General features: G+C 46.6%; 1 protein-coding gene across 1 annotated transcript in view; it reads left to right on the plus strand.

The window, feature by feature from the left end:
- The window catches only part of LOC129820679 (unconventional myosin-X-like), a 440,174-nt gene that overhangs the window by 235,110 nt on the left and 187,685 nt on the right, over positions 1 to 17,379 (plus strand). Inside the window, exon 11 of the mRNA XM_055877525.1 lies at positions 6,985 to 7,131. Coding sequence (XP_055733500.1) covers positions 6,985 to 7,131 — 147 coding nt within the window. The remainder of the gene's footprint in view (positions 1 to 6,984; positions 7,132 to 17,379) is intronic.

Here is a 17,379-nt window from a genome sequence, read left to right on the forward strand (position 1 = left end):
GAGTGTAGGGGCGGCAGGTAGCCTAGTGGTTAGAGTGTAGGGACGGCAGGTAGCCTAGTGGTTAGAGTGTAGGGAAGGCAGGTAGTCTAGTGGTTAGAGTGTAGGGGCGGCAGGTAGTCTAGTGGTTAGAGTGTAGGGACGGCAGGTAGTCTAGTGGTTAGAGTGTAGGGGAGGCAGGTAGCCTAGTGGTTAGAGTGTAGGGGCGGCAGGTAGCCTAGTGGTTAGAGTGTAGGGGCGGCAGGTAGCCTAGTGGTTAGAGTGTAGGGGCGGCAGGTAGCCTAGTGGTTAGAGTGTAGGGGCGGCAGGTAGTCTAGTGGTTAGAGTGTAGGGGCGGCAGGTAGCCTAGTGGTTAGAGTGTAGAGGTGGCAGGTAGCCTAGTGGTTAGAGTGGAGTGGTGGTAGGTAGCCTAGTGGTTAGAGTGGAGTGGCGGTAGGTAGCCTAGTGGTTAGAGTGGAGGGGCGGCAGGTAGACTAGTGGTTAGAGTGTAGAGGCGGCAGGTAGTCTAGTGGTTAGAGTGGAGGGGCGGCAGGTAGACTAGTGGTTAGAGTGTAGAGGCGGCAGGTAGCCTAGTGGTTAGAGTGGAGGGGTGGCAGGTACATATGTACATATTACCTCTACTAACCGGTGCCCCCGCACATTGACTCTGTACCGTAACACCCTGTATATAGCCTCCACATTGACTCTGTACCGGTACCCCCTGTATATAGCCTCCACATTGACTCTGTACCGTAACACCCTGTATATAGCCTCCACATTGACTCTGTACCGTAACACCCTGTATATAGTCTCCACATTGACTCTGTACCGGTACCCCCTGTATATAGTCTCCACATTGACTCTGTACCGTAACACCCTGTATATAGTCTCCACATTGACTCTGTACCGTAACACCCTGTATATAGTCTCCACATTGACTCTGTACCGTAACACCCTGTATATAGCCTCCACATTGACTCTGTACCGTAACACCCTGTATATAGCCTCCACATTGACTCTGTACCGTAACACCCTGTATAGCCTCCACATTGTCTCTGTACCGTAACACCCTGTATATAGCCTCCACATTGACTCTGTACCGTAACACCCTGTATATAGTCTCCACATTGACTCTGTACCGGTACCCCCTGTATATAGTCTCCACATTGACTCTGTACCGTAACACCCTGTATATAGTCTCCACATTGACTCTGTACCGTAACACCCTGTATATAGTCTCCACATTGACTCTGTACCGTAACCCCCTGTATATAGCCTCCACATTGACTCTGTACCGTAACACCCTGTATATAGCCTCCACGTTGACTCTGTACCGGCACCCCCCTGTATATATTGTTATTTTACAGCTCCTCTTTAATTACTTGTTACTTTTATCTCTTATTCTTATCCGTATTTTTTGTTGGTTAAGGGCTTGTAAGTAAGCATTTCACTGTGAGGTCTACACCTGTTGTATTGTGACGAATATAATTGTCTGATGCTTAAACTTATCCTCAAACTTGTGTTTTAACCTTGAACATGACATTTTCTGATGTTTGCAAGTATGGCCCCGACATGTCTAAGGAAAGACACCCTTAACTCTCTTTCTGACGTCCTGCTAAATGACTCTGAATTCATTTATTTTAAAGATATTATATATATTTATTATTTAAAGATATACACCTGTATCGGACTCTTTTAAAGAACCGTGTGACTCTGTATCTTTCGCAAAATAATGATTGCACCTACAAGACCGAATCCAAGGGCACCTAACAAATCAAGGCTGGGGAGGCAGGTAGCCTAGTGGTTAGAGTGGAGGGGCGGCAGGTAGCCTAGTGGTTAGAGTGGAGGGGCGGCAGGTAGTCTAGTGGTTAGAGTGGAGGGGCGGCAGGTAGCCTAGTGGTTAGAGTGTAGAGGCGGCAGGTAGTCTAGTGGTTAGAGTGTAGGGGCGGCAGGTAGTCTAGTGGTTAGAGTGTAGGGGCGGCAGGTAGTCTAGTGGTTAGAGTGTAGAGGCGGCAGGTAGCCTAGTGGTTAGAGTGGAGGGGCGGCAGGTAGCCTAGTGGTTAGAGTGGAGGGGCGGCAGGTAGCCTAGTGGTTAGAGTGTAGGGGAGGCAGGTAGTCTAGTGGTTAGAGTGGAGGGGCGGCAGGTAGTCTAGTGGTTAGAGTGGAGGGGCGGCAGGTAGCCTAGTGGTTAGAGTGTAGAGGCGGCAGGTAGTCTAGTGGTTAGAGTGTAGGGGCGGCAGGTAGTCTAGTGGTTAGAGTGTAGGGGCGGCAGGTAGTCTAGTGGTTAGAGCGTAGGGGTGGCAGGTAGTCTAGTGGTTAGAGTGTAGGGGTGGCAGGTAGTCTAGTGGTTAGAGTGTAGAGGCGGCAGGTAGCCTAGTGGTTAGAGTGGAGGGGTGGCAGGTAGCCTAGTGGTTAGAGTGTTGGGGAGGCAGGTAGCCTAGTGGTTAGAGTGTAGGGGCGGCAGGTAGCCTAGTGGTTAGAGTGTAGAGGCGGCAGGTAGCCTAGTGGTTAGAGTGGAGGGGTGGCAGGTAGCCTAGTGGTTAGAGTGTTGGGGAGGCAGGTAGCCTAGTGGTTAGAGTGTAGAGGCGGCAGGTAGACTAGTGGTTAGAGTGGAGGGGTGGCAGGTAGCCTAGAGGTTAGAGTGTAGAGGGGGCAGGTAGCCTAGTGGTTAGAGTGGAGGGGTGGCAGGTAGCCTAGTGGTTAGAGTGTAGGGGCGGCAGGTAGCCTAGTGGTTAGAGTGTAGGGAAGGCAGGTAGTCTAGTGGTTAGAGTGTAGAGGAGGCAGGTAGCCTAGTGGTTAGAGTGAAGGGGCAGCAGGTAGACTAGTGGTTAGAGTGGAGGGGCAGCAGGTAGTCTAGTGGTTAGAGTGGAGGGGCGGCAGGTAGTCTAGTGGTTAGAGTGGAGGGGCGGCAGGTAGCCTAGTGGTTAGAGTGTAGAGGCGGCAGGTAGCCTAGTGGTTAGAGTGGAGGGGCGGCAGGTAGCCTAGTGGTTAGAGTGGAGGGGCGGCAGGTAGCCTAGTGGTTAGAGTGGAGGGGCGGCAGGTAGCCTAGTGGTTAGAGTGTAGGGGAGGCAGGTAGTCTAGTGGTTAGAGTGGAGGGGCGGCAGGTAGTCTAGTGGTTAGAGTGGAGGGGCGGCAGGTAGCCTAGTGGTTAGAGTGTAGAGGCGGCAGGTAGTCTAGTGGTTAGAGTGTAGGGGCGGCAGGTAGTCTAGTGGTTAGAGTGTAGGGGCGGCAGGTAGTCTAGTGGTTAGAGCGTAGGGGTGGCAGGTAGTCTAGTGGTTAGAGTGTAGGGGTGGCAGGTAGTCTAGTGGTTAGAGTGTAGAGGCGGCAGGTAGCCTAGTGGTTAGAGTGGAGGGGTGGCAGGTAGCCTAGTGGTTAGAGTGTTGGGGAGGCAGGTAGCCTAGTGGTTAGAGTGTAGGGGCGGCAGGTAGCCTAGTGGTTAGAGTGTAGAGGCGGCAGGTAGCCTAGTGGTTAGAGTGTAGAGGCGGCAGGTAGCCTAGTGGTTAGAGTGTAGAGGTGGCAGGTAGCCTAGTGGTTAGAGTGTAGGGACGGCAGGTAGCCTAGTGGTTAGAGTGTAGGGACGGTAGGGTAGCCTAGTGGTTAGAGTGTAGGAGCGGCAGGTAGCCTACTGGTTAGAGTGTAGAGGCGGCAGGTAGCCTACTGGTTAGAGTGTAGAGGCGGCAGGTAGACTAGTGGTTAGAGTGGATGGGCGGCAGGTAGCCTAGTGGTTAGAGTGTAGGGGAGGCAGGTAGCCTACTGGTTAGAGTGTAGAGGCGGTAGGGTAGCCTACTGGTTAGAGTGTAGGTGCGGCAGGTAGTCTAGTGGTTAGAGTGTAGGGGCGGCAGGTAGACTAGTGGTTAGAGTGGAGGGGCGGCAGGTAGACTAGTGGTTAGAGTGGAGGGGCGGCAGGTAGCCTAGTGGTTAGAGTGGAGGGGTGGCAGGTAGCCTAGTGGTTAGAGTGGAGGGGCGGCAGGTAGCCTAGTGGTTAGAGTGGATGGGTGGCAGGTAGCCTAGTGGTTAGAGTGGAGGGGTGGCAGGTAGCCTAGTGGTTAGAGTGTAGGGGCGGCAGGTAGCCTAGTGGTTAGAGTGTAGGGGCGGCAGGTAGTCTAGTGGTTAGAGTGTAGGGGCGGCAGGTAGCCTAGTGGTTAGAGTGTAGGGGCGGCAGGTAGCCTAGTTGTTAGAGTGTAGAGGTGGTAGGTAGCCTAGTGGTTAGACTGGAGGGGTGGCAGGTAGCCTAGTGGTTAGAGTGGAGGGGTGGCAGGTAGCCTAGTGGTTAGAGTGTAGAGGCGGCAGGTAGTCTAGTGGTTAGAGTGGAGTGGTGGTAGGTAGCCTAGTGGTTAGAGTGTAGAGGCGGCAGGTAGCCTAGTGGTTAGAGTGGAGGGGTGGCAGGTAGCCTAGTGGTTAGAGTGTAGCGGCGGCAGGTAGCCTAGTGGTTAGAGTGGAGGGGCGGCAGGTAGCCTAGTGGTTAGAGTGTAGCGGCGGCAGGTAGCCTAGTGGTTAGAGTGGAGGGGCGGCAGGTAGCCTAGTGGTTAGAGTGGAGGGGCGGCAGGTAGCCTAGTGGTTAGAGTGGAGGGGCGGCAGGTAGCCTAGTGGTTAGAGTGTAGCGGCGGCAGGTAGCCTAGTGGTTAGAGTGGAGGGGCGGCAGGTAGCCTAGTGGTTAGAGTGGAGGGGCGGCAGGTAGCCTAGTGGTTAGAGTGGAGGGGCGGCAGGTAGCCTAGTGGTTAGAGTGGAGGGGCGGCAGGTAGCCTAGTGGTTAGAGTGGAGGGGCGGCAGGTAGCCTAGTGGTTAGAGTGGAGGGGCGGCAGGTAGCCTAGTGGTTAGAGTGGAGGGGCGGCAGGTAGCCTAGTGGTTAGAGTGGAGGGGCGGCAGGTAGCCTAGTGGTTAGAGTGGAGGGGCGGCAGGTAGCCTAGTGGTTAGAGTGGAGGGGCGGCAGGTAGCCTAGTGGTTAGAGTGGAGGGGCGGCAGGTAGCCTAGTGGTTAGAGTGGAGGGGCGGCAGGTAGCCTAGTGGTTAGAGTGGAGGGGCGGCAGGTAGCCTAGTGGTTAGAGTGGAGGGGCGGCAGGTAGCCTAGTGGTTAGAGTGTAGGGGAGACAGGGTAGCCTAGTGGTTAGAGTGTAGGGGCGGCAGGTAGCCTAGTGGTTAGAGTGGAGTGGCGGTAGGTAGCCTAGTGGTTAGAGTGGAGGGGTGGCAGGTAGCCTAGTGGTTAGAGTGTAGAGGCGGCAGGTAGTCTAGTGGTTAGAGTGGAGTGGTGGCAGGTAGCCTAGTGGTTAGAGTGGAGGGGCGGCAGGTAGCCTAGTGGTTAGAGTGGAGGGGCGGCAGGTAGCCTAGTGGTTAGAGTGGAGGGGTGGCAGGTAGCCTAGTGGTTAGAGTGGAGGGGCGGCAGGTAGCCTAGTGGTTAGAGTGGAGGGGCGGCAGGTAGCCTAGTGGTTAGAGTGTTGGGCTGACAAGGTAAAAATATGTTATTCTGCCCCTGAACAAGGCAGTTAACCCACTATTACCCAGTAGTCCATCATTGTATATAGGAATTGGTTCTTAGCTGACTTGCCTAGTTAAATAAAGGTTGAATGAATACAAAATTCAATGTTGACGTAGTTTAACTGGGGCCTAGAGACTCACTGTTGATGTGGTTTAACTGGGGCCTAGAGACTCACTGTTGATGTAGTTTAACTGGGGCCTAGAGACTCGCTGTTGATGTGGTTTAACTGGGGCCTAGAGACTCACTGTTGACGTAGTTTAACTGGGGCCTAGAGACTCGCTGTTGACGTAGTTTAACTGGGGCCTAGAGACTCACTGTTGACATATTAACTGGGGCCTAGAGACTCACTGTTGATGTGGTTTAACTGGGGCCTAGAGACTCACTGTTGACGTAGTTTAACTGGGGCCTAGAGACTCACTGTTGACATAGTTTAACTGGGGCCTAGAGACTCACTGTTGACGTAGTTTAACTGGGGCCTAGAGACTCACTGTTGACGTAGTTTAACTGGGGCCTAGAGACTCACTGTTGACGTAGTTTAACTGGGGCCTAGAGACTCACTGTTGACGTGGTTTAACTGGGGCCTAGAGACTCACTGTTGACGTAGTTTAACTGGGGCCTAGAGACTCACTGTTGACGTAGTTTAACTGGGGCCTAGAGACTCACTGTTGACGTAGTTTAACTGGGGCCTAGAGACTCACTGTTGACATAGTTTAACTGGGGCCTAGAGACTCACTGTTGACGTAGTTTAACTGGGGCCTAGAGACTCACTGTTGATGTAGTTTAACTGGGGCCTAGAGACTCACTGTTGATGTGGTTTAACTGGGGCCTAGAGACTCACTGTTGACGTAGTTTAACTGGGGCCTAGAGACTCACTGTTGACGTAGTTTAACTGGGGCCTAGAGACTCACTGTTGACGTAGTTTAACTGGGGCCTAGAGACTCACTGTTGACGTGGTTTAACTGGGGCCTAGAGACTCGCTGTTGACGTGGTTTAACTGGGGCCTAGAGACTCACTGTTGACGTAGTTTAACTGGGGCCTAGAGACTCACTGTTGACATATTAACTGGGGCCTAGAGACTCACTGTTGATGTAGTTTAACTGGGGCCTAGAGACTCACTGTTGACGTGGTTTAACTGGGGCCTAGAGACTCACTGTTGACGTGGTTTAACTGGGGCCTAGAGACTCACTGTTGATGTGGTTTAACTGGGGCCTAGAGACTCACTGTTGACGTGGTTTAACTGGGGCCTAGAGACTCACTGTTGATGTGGTTTAACTGGGGCCTAGAGACTCACTGTTGACGTGGTTTAACTGGGGCCTAGAGACTCACTGTTGACGTGGTTTAACTGGGGCCTAGAGACTCACTGTTGACGTGGTTTAACTGGGGCCTAGAGACTCACTGTTGATGGATTAATATTCAGTGCACTGGTCAAAAGTAGCGCGCGATAAAGGGGAATAGGGCGATGTTTGGGACATATGTGTACTTGTCTGGTTTGGCCTGCATATTAACCCTTTCATTGTCTGATCATTTGATTGATAGGCGGTGGACTCTCGGGACTCGGTTGCCATGGCGTTGTACGCCCAGTCTTTCTCCTGGATCATCACACGGATCAACCAGAAGGTCAGAGGGAAGGACAACTTCAAGTCCATCGGCATCCTCGACATTTTCGGCTTCGAGAACTTTGAGGTAGCTTTGTGTTTTTAAAGTAATAGACCCTGCAGCATTTGAAGGAAGTTGGATTAGCCTGAGTTATATTACAGGCCGGGGACCAGGCTAGGATAGTATGGTTCTGTTAGTGATGTTACAGATCTGGGACCAGGCTAGGATAGTATGGTTCTGTTAGTGATGTAACAGATCTGGGACCAGGCTAGGATAGTATGGTTCTGTTATAGATCTGGGACCAGGCTAGGATAGTATGGTTCTGTTACAGATCTGGGACCAGGCTAGGATACTATGGTTCTGTTATAGATCTGGGACCAGGCTAGGATAGAATGGTTCTGTTATAGATCTGGGACCAGGCTAGGATAGTATGGTTCTGTTAGTGATGTTATAGATCTGGAACCAGGCTAGGATAGTATGGTTCTGTTAGTGATGTTATAGATCTGGGACCAGGCTAGGATAGTATGGTTCTGTTACAGATCTGGGACCAGGCTAGGATAGTATGGTTCTGTTATAGATCTGGGACCAGGCTAGGATAGTATGGTTCTGTTATAGATCTGGGACCAGGCTAGGATACTATGGTTCTGTTATAGATCTGGGACCAGGCTAGGATAGAATGGTTCTGTTATAGATCTGGGACCAGGCTAGGATAGTATGGTTCTGTTAGTGATGTTATAGATCTGGGACCAGGCTAGGATACTATGGTTCTGTTAGTGATGTTATAGATCTGGGACCAGGCTAGGATAGTATGGTTCTGTTATAGATCTGGGACCAGGCTAGGATAGTATGGTTCTGTTATAGATCTGAGACCAGGCTAGGATAGTATGGTTCTGTTAGTGATGTAACAGATCTGGGGCCAAGCTAGGATAGTATGGTTCTGTTACAGATCTGGGACCAGGCTAGGATAGTATGGTTCTGTTATAGATCTGGGACCAGGCTAGGATAGTATGGTCCTGTTATAGATCTGGGACCAGGCTAGGATAGTATGGTTCTGTTATAGATCTGGGACCAGGCTAGGATAGTATGGTTCTGTTAGTGATGTTACAGATATGGGACCAGGCTAGGATAGTATGGTCCTGTTATAGATCTGGGACCAGGCTAGGATAGAATGGTTCTGTTATAGATCTGGGACCAGGCTAGGATAGTATGGTTCTGTTATAGATCTGGGACCAGGCTAGGATAGTATGGTTCTGTTAGTGATGTTATAGATCTGGGACCAGGCTAGGATAGTATGGTTCTGTTAGTGGTGTTACAGATCTGGGATCAGGCTAGGATAGTATGGTTCTGTTATAGATCTGGGACCAGGCTAGGATAGTATGGTTCTGTTATAGATCTGGGACCAGGCTAGGATAGTATGGTTCTGTTATAGATCTGGAACCAGGCTAGGATAGTATGGTTCTGTTAGTGATGTTATAGATCTGGGACCAGGCTAGGATAGTATGGTTCTGTTATAGATCTGGGACCAGGCTAGGATAGTATGGTTCTGTTAGTGGTGTTACAGATCTGGGATCAGGCTAGGATAGTATGGTTCTGTTATAGATCTGGGACCAGGCTAGGATAGTATGGTTCTGTTATAGATCTGGGACCAGGCTAGGATAGTATGGTCCTGTTATAGATCTGGGACCAGGCTAGGATAGTATGGTTCTGTTAGTGATGTTATAGATCTGGGACCAGGCTAGGATAGTATGGTTCTGTTATAGATCTGGGACCAGGCTAGGATAGTATGGTTCTGTTATAGATCTGGGACCAGGCTAGGATAGTATGGTTCTGTTATAGATCTGGGACCAGGCTAGGATAGTATGGTTCTGTTAGTGATGTTATAGATCTGGACCAGGCTAGGATAGTATGGTTCTGTTATAGATCTGGGACCAGGCTAGGATAGTATGGTTCTGTTAGTGATGTTATAGATCTGGGACCAGGCTAGGATACTATGGTTCTGTTATAGATCTGGGACCAGGCTAGGAGAGTATGGTTCTGTTAGTGATGTTATAGATCTGGGACCAGGCTAGGATAGTATGGTTCTGTTATAGATCTGGGACCAGGCTAGGATAGTATGGTTCTGTTATAGATCTGGGACCAGGCTAGGATAGTATGGTTCTGTTATAGATCTGGGGGTTCTGTTATAGATCTGGGACCAGGCTAGGATAGTATGGTTCTGTTATAGATCTGGGACCAGGCTAGGATAGTATGGTTCTGTTATAGATCTGGGACCAGGCTAGGATAGTATGGTTCTGTTATAGATCTGGGACCAGGGTAGGATAGTATGGTTCTGTTAGTGATGTAACAGATCTGGGACCAGGCTAGGATAGTATGGTTCTGTTAGTGATGTTATAGGTCTGGGACCAGGCTAGAATAGTATGGTTCTGTTAGTGATGTTATAGATCTGGGACCAGGCTAGGATAGTATGGTTCTGTTACAGATCTGGGGCCAGGCTAGGATAGTATGGTTCTGTTAGTGATGTTATAGGTCTGGGACCAGGCTAGAATAGTATGGTTCTGTTAGTGATGTTATAGATCTGGGACCAGGCTAGGATAGTATGGTTCTGTTATAGATCTGGGACCAGGCTAGGATAGTATGGTTCTGTTATAGATCTGGGACCAGGCTAGGATAGTATGGTTCTGTTATAGATCTGGGACCAGGCTAGGATAGTATGGTTCTGTTATAGATCTGGGACCAGGCTAGGATAGTATGGTTCTGTTATAGATCTGGGACCAGGCTAGGATAGTATGGTTCTGTTATAGATCTGGGACCAGGCTAGGATAGTATGGTTCTGTTATAGATCTGGGACCAGGCTAGGATAATATGGTTCTGTTATAGATCTGGGACCAGGCTAGGATAGTATGGTTCTGTTAGTGATGTTATAGATCTGGGACCAGGCTAGGATAGTATGGTTCTGTTATAGATCTGAGACCAGGGTAGGATAGTATGGTTCTGTTAGTGATGTAACAGATCTGGGACCAGGCTAGGATAGTATGGTTCTGTTAGTGATGTTATAGATCTGGGACCAGGCTAGGATAGTATGGTTCTGTTAGTGATGTTATAGATCTGGGACCAGGCTAGGATAGTATGGTTCTGTTACAGATCTGGGACCAGGCTAGGATAGTATGGTTCTGTTAGTGATGTTATAGGTCTGGGACCAGGCTAGAATAGTATGGTTCTGTTAGTGATGTTATAGATCTGGGACCAGGCTAGGATAGTATGGTTCTGTTATAGATCTGGGACCAGGCTAGGATAGTATGGTTCTGTTATAGATCTGGGACCAGGCTAGGATAGTATGGTTCTGTTATAGATCTGGGACCAGGCTAGGATAGTATGGTTCTGTTATAGATCTGGGACCAGGCTAGGATAGTATGGTTCTGTTAGTGATGTTATAGATCTGGGACCAGGCTAGGATAGTATGGTTCTGTTAGTGATGTTATAGATCTGGGACCAGGCTAGGATAGTATGGTTCTGTTATAGATCTGGGACCAGGCTAGGATAGTATGGTTCTGTTAGTGATGTAACAGATCTGGGACCAGGCTAGGTTAGTATTGTTCTGTTAGTTATGTAGGTCTGGGACCAGGCTAGGATAGTATGGTTCTGTTAGTGATGTTATAGATCAGGGACCAGGCTAGGATAGTATGGTTCTGTTAGTTATGTAGGTCTGGGACCAGGCTAGGAGAGAATGGTTCTGTTAGTGATGTTATAGATCTGGTACCAGGCTAGGATAGTATGGTTCTGTTAGTGATGTTATAGGTCTGGGACCAGGCTAGAATAGTATAGTTCTATTAGTGATGTTATAGATCTGGGACCAGGCTAGGATAGTATGGTTCTGTTAGTGATGTTATAGATCTGGGACCAGGCTAGGATAGTATGGTTCTGTTATAGATCTGGGACCAGGCTAGGATAGTATGGTTCTGTTATAGATCTGGGACCAGGCTAGGATAGTATGGTTCTGTTAGTGATGTTATAGATCTGGTACCAGGCTAGGATAGTATGGTTCTGTTATAGATCTGGGACCAGGCTAGGATAGTATGGTTCTGTTAGTGATGTTATAGATCTGGGACCAGGCTAGGATAGTATGGTTCTGTTATAGATCTGGGACCAGGCTAGGATAGTATGGTTCTGTTATAGATCTGGGACCAGGCTAGGATAGTATGGTTCTGTTAGTGATGTTATAGATCTGGGACCAGGCTAGGATAGTACGGTTCTGTTATAGATCTGGGACCAGGCTAGAATAGTATGGTTCTGTTAGTGATGTTATAGATCTGGGACCAGGCTAGGATAGTATGGTTCTGTTATAGATCTGGGACCAGGCTAGGATAGTATGGTTCTGTTATAGATCTGGGACCAGGCTAGGATAGTATGGTTCTGTTATAGATCTGGGACCAGGCTAGGATAGTATGGTTCTGTTAGTGATGTTATAGATCTGGGACCAGGCTAGGATAGTATGGTCCTGTTATAGATCTGGGACCAGGCTAGGATAGTATGGTTCTGTTATAGATCTGGGACCAGGCTAGAATAGTATGGTTCTGTTAGTGATGTTATAGATCTGGGACCAGGCTAGGATACTATGGTTCTGTTAGTGATGTTATAGGTCTGGGACCAGGCTAGAATAGTATAGTTCTATTAGTGATGTTATAGATCTCTGACCAGGCTAGGATAGTATGGTTCTGTTATAGATCTGGGACCAGGCTAGGATAGTATGGTTCTGTTATAGATCTGGGACCAGGCTAGAATAGTATGGTTCTGTTAGTGATGTTATAGATCTGGGACCAGGCTAGGATAGTATGGTTCTGTTAGTGATGTTATAGATCTGGGACCAGGCTAGGATAGTATGGTTCTGTTAGTGATGTTACAGATCTGGGACCAGGCTAGGATAGTATGGTCCTGTTATAGATCTGGGACCAGGCTAGGATAGTATGGTTCTGTTATAGATCTGGGACCAGGCTAGGATAGTATGGTTCTGTTAGTGATGTAACAGATCTGGGGCCAAGCTAGGATAGTATGGTTCTGTTAGTGATGTTATAGATCTGGGACCAGGCTAGGATAGTATGGTTCTGTTATAGATCTGGGACCAGGCTAGGATAGTATGGTTCTGTTAGTGATGTTATAGATCTGGGACCAGGCTAGGATAGTATGGTTCTGTTATAGATCTGGGACCAGGCTAGGATAGTATGGTTCTGTTATAGATCTGGGACCAGGCTAGGATAGTATGGTTCTGTTAGTGATGTTACAGATCTGGGACCTGGCTAGGGTAGTATGGTTCTGTTATAGATCTGGGACCAGGCTAGGATAGTATGGTTCTGTTAGTGATGTAGGTCTGGGACCAGGCTAGGATAGTATGGTTCTGTTATAGATCTGGGACCAGGCTAGGATAGTATGGTTCTGTTAGTGATGTAGGTCTGGGACCAGGCTAGGATAGTATGGTTCTGTTATAGATCTGGGACCAGGCTAGGATAGTATGGTTCTGTTAGTGATGTTAAAGATCTGGGACCAGGCTAGGATAGTATGGTTCTGTTAGTGATGTAGGTCTGGGACCAGGCTAGGATAGTATGGTTCTGTTATAGATCTGGGACCAGGCTAGGATAGTATGGTTCTGTTATAGATCTGGGACCAGGCTAGGATAGTATGGTTCTGTTAGTGATGTTATGGATCTGGGACCAGGCTAGGATAGTATGGTTCTGTTATAGATCTGGGACCAGGCTAGGATAGTATGGTTCTGTTATAGATCTGGGACCAGGCTAGGATAGTATGGTTCTGTTATAGATCTGGGACCAGGCTAGGATAGTATGGTTCTGTTATAGATCTGGGACCAGGCTAGGATAGTATGGTTCTGTTATAGATCTGGGACCAGGCTAGGATAGTATGGTTCTGTTAGTGATGTTATAGATCTGGGACCAGGCTAGGATAGTACGGTTCTGTTATAGATCTGGGACCAGGCTAGGATAGTATGGTTCTGTTAGTGATGTTCTAGATCTGGGACCAGGCTAGGATAATATGGTTCTGTTATAGATCTGGGACCAGGCTAGGATAGTATGGTTCTGTTATAGATCTGGGACCAGGCTAGGATAGTATGGTTCTGTTATAGATCTGGGACCAGGCTATGATAGTATGGTTCTGTTAGTGGTGTTATAGATCTGGGACCAGGCTAGGATAGTATGGTTCTGTTAGTGATGTTATGGATCTGGACCAGGCTAGGTTAGTATGGTTCTGTTATAGATCTGGGACCAGGCTAGGATAGTATGGTTCTGTTAGTGATGTTATAGATCTGGGATCAGGCTAGGATAGTATGGTTCTGTTATAGATCTGGGACCAGGCTAGGATATTATGGTTCTGTTATAGATCTGGGACCAGGCTAGGATAGTATGGTTCTGTTATAGATCTGGGACCAGGCTAGGATAGTATGGTTCTGTTAGTGATGTTACAGATCTGGGACCAGGCTAGGATAGTATGGTTCTATTAGTGATGTTATAGATCTGGGACCAGGCTAGGATAGTATGGTTCTGTTATAGATCTGGGACCAGGCTAGGATAGTATGGTTCTGTTAGTGGTATTATGGTTTATTGTTATAGTATATATGTCTCCTCCTGCAGGTGAACAGGTTGGTAGTTAACATATTGTTATAGTATATATGTCTCCTCCTGCAGGTGAACAGGTTGGTAGTTAACATATTGTTATAGTATATATGACTCCTCCTGCAGGTGAACAGGTCTGTAGTTGGTAGTTAGCATATTGTTATAGTATATATGTCTCCTCCTGCAGGTGAACAGGTTGGTAGTTAGCATATTGTTATAGTATATATGACTCCTCCTGCAGGTGAACAGGTCTGTAGTTAGCATATTGTTATAGTATATATGACTCCTCCTGCAGGTGAACAGGTTGGTAGTTAACATATTGTTATAGTATATATGTCTCCTCCTGCAGGTGAACAGGTTGGTAGTTAACATATTGTTATAGTATATATGTCTCCTCCTGCAGGTGAACAGGTTGGTAGTTAACATATTGTTATAGTATATATGTCTCCTCCTGCAGGTGAACAGGTTGGTAGTTAACATATTGTTATAGTATATATGACTCCTCCTGCAGGTGAACAGGTCTGTAGTTGGTAGTTAGCATATTGTTATAGTATATATGTCTCCTCCTGCAGGTGAACAGGTTGGTAGTTAGCATATTGTTATAGTATATATGACTCCTCCTGCAGGTGAACAGGTCTGTAGTTAGCATATTGTTATAGTATATATGTATCCTCCTGCAGGTGAACAGGTCTGTAGTTAGCATATTGTTATAGTATATATGACTCCTCCTGCAGGTGAACAGGTCTGTAGTTGGTAGTTGGCATATTGTTATAGTATATATGTCTCCTCCTGCAGGTGAACAGGTCTGTAGTTAGCATATTGTTATAGTATATATATGTCTCCTCCTGCAGGTGAACAGGTCTGTAGTTAGCATATTGTTATAGTATATATGTCTCCTCCTGCAGGTGAACAGGTCTGTAGTTAGCATATTGTTATAGTATATATGTCTCCTCCTGCAGGTGAACAGGTCTGTAGTTGGTAGTTAGCATATTGTTATATGTCTCCTCCTGCAGGTGAACAGGTCAGTAGTTGGTAGTTAGCATATTGTTATAGTATATATGACTCCTCCTGCAGGTGAACAGGTCTGTAGTGTGTAGTTAGCATATTGTTATAGTATATATGTCTCCTCCTGCAGGTGAACAGGTCTGTAGTTAGCATATTGTTATATGTCTCCTCCTGCAGGTGAACAGGTCTGTAGTTGGTAGTTAGCATATTGTTATAGTATATATGACTCCTCCTGCAGGTGAACAGGTTGGTAGTTAGCATATTGTTATAGTATATATGAATCCTCCTGCAGGTGAACAGGTCTGTAGTTGGTAGTTAGCATATTGTTATAGTATATATGTCTCCTCATGCAGGTGAACAGGTTGGTAGTTAGCATATTGTTATAGTATATATGACTCCTCCTGCAGGTGAACAGGTCTGTAGTTAGCATATTGTTATAGTATATATATGTCTCCTCCTGCAGGTGAACAGGTCTGTAGTTAGCATATTGTTATATGTCTCCTCCTGCAGGTGAACAGGTTTGTAGTTGGTAGTTAGCATATTGTTATAGTATATATGTCTCCTCCCGCAGGTGAACAGGTCTGTAGTTAGCATATTGTTATAGTATATATGACTCCTCCTGCAGGTGAACAGGTCTGTAGTTGGTAGTTAGCATATTGTTATAGTATATATGACTCCTCCCGCAGGTGAACAGGTCTGTAGTTAGCATATTGTTATAGTATATATGTCTCCTCCTGCAGGTGAACAGGTCTGTAGTTGGTAGTTAGCATATTGTTATAGTATATATGACTCCTCCTGCAGGTGAACAGGTCTGTAGTTGGTAGTTAGCATATTGTTATAGTATATATGACTCCTCCTGCAGGTGAACAGGTTTGTAGTTGGTAGTTAGCATATTGTTATAGTATATATGTCTCCTCCTGCAGGTGAACAGGTCTGTAGTTAGCATATTGTTATAGTATATATGACTCCTCCTGCAGGTGAACAGGTTTGTAGTTGGTAGTTAGCATATTGTTATAGTATATATGACTCCTCCTGCAGGTGAACAGGTTTGTAGTGTGTAGTTAGCATATTGATATAGTATATATGACTCCTCCTGCAGGTGAACAGGTCTGTAGTTGGTAGTTAGCATATTGTTATAGTATATATGACTCCTCCTGCAGGTGAACAGGTTTGTAGTTGGTAGTTAGCATATTGTTATAGTATATATGTCTCCTCCTGCAGGTGAACAGGTCTGTAGTTAGCATATTGTTATAGTATATATGACTCCTCCTGCAGGTGAACAGGTTTGTAGTGTGTAGTTAGCATATTGTTATAGTATATATGACTCCTCCTGCAGGTGAACAGGTTTGTAGTGTGTAGTTAGCATATTGTTATAGTATATATGACTCCTCCTGCAGGTGAACAGGTTGGTAGTTAACATATTGTTATAGTATATATGTCTCCTCCCGCAGGTGAACAGGTCTGTAGTTAGCATATTGTTATAGTATATATGACTCCTCCTGCAGGTGAACAGGTCTGTAGTTGGTAGTTAACATATTGTTATAGTATATATGTCTCCTCCCGCAGGTGAACAGGTCTGTAGTTAGCATATTGTTATAGTATATATGACTCCTCCCGCAGGTGAACAGGTTGGTAGTTAGCATATTGTTATATGTCTCCTCCTGCAGGTGAACAGGTTTGTAGTTGGTAGTTAGCATATTGTTATAGTATATATGACTCCTCCTGCAGGTGAACAGGTCTGTAGTTAGCATATTGTTATAGTATATATGACTCCTCCTGCAGGTGAACAGGTCTGTAGTTGGTAGTTAGCATATTGTTATAGTATATATGTCTCCTCCCGCAGGTGAACAGGTCTGTAGTTAGCATATTGTTATAGTATATATGACTCCTCCTGCAGGTGAACAGGTCTGTAGTTAGCATATTGTTATAGTATATATGACTCCTCCCGCAGGTGAACAGGTCTGTAGTTAGCATATTGTTATAGTATATATGACTCCTCCTGCAGGTGAACAGGTTGGTAGTTAGCATATTGTTATAGTATATATGACTCCTCCTGCAGGTGAACAGGTCTGTAGTTGGTAGTTAGCATATTGTTATAGTATATATGACTCCTCCTGCAGGTGAACAGGTCTGTAGTTGGTAGTTAGCATATTGTTATAGTATATATGTCTCCTCCTGCAGGTGAACAGGTTGGTAGTTAGCATATTGTTATAGTATATATGACTCCTCCTGCAGGTGAACAGGTCTGTAGTTAGCATATTGTTATAGTATATATATGTCTCCTCCTGCAGGTGAACAGGTCTGTAGTTAGCATATTGTTATATGTCTCCTCCTGCAGGTGAACAGGTTTGTAGTTGGTAGTTAGCATATTGTTATAGTATATATGTCTCCTCCCGCAGGTGAACAGGTCTGTAGTTAGCATATTGTTATAGTATATATGTCTCCTCCTGCAGGTGAACAGGTCTGTAGTTGGTAGTTAGCATATTGTTATAGTATATATGACTCCTCCTGCAGGTGAACAGGTCTGTAGTTGGTAGTTAGCATATTGTTATAGTATATATGACTCCTCCTGCAGGTGAACAGGTTTGTAGTTGGTAGTTAGCATATTGTTATAGTATATATGTCTCCTCCTGCAGGTGAACAGGTCTGTAGTTAGCATATTGTTATAGTATATATGACTCCTCCTGCAGGTGAACAGGTTTGTAGTTGGTAG

The sequence above is a fragment of the Salvelinus fontinalis genome, chromosome 23 (assembly GCF_029448725.1).
Source record: "Salvelinus fontinalis isolate EN_2023a chromosome 23, ASM2944872v1, whole genome shotgun sequence".
Taxonomy (NCBI): domain Eukaryota; kingdom Metazoa; phylum Chordata; class Actinopteri; order Salmoniformes; family Salmonidae; genus Salvelinus; species Salvelinus fontinalis.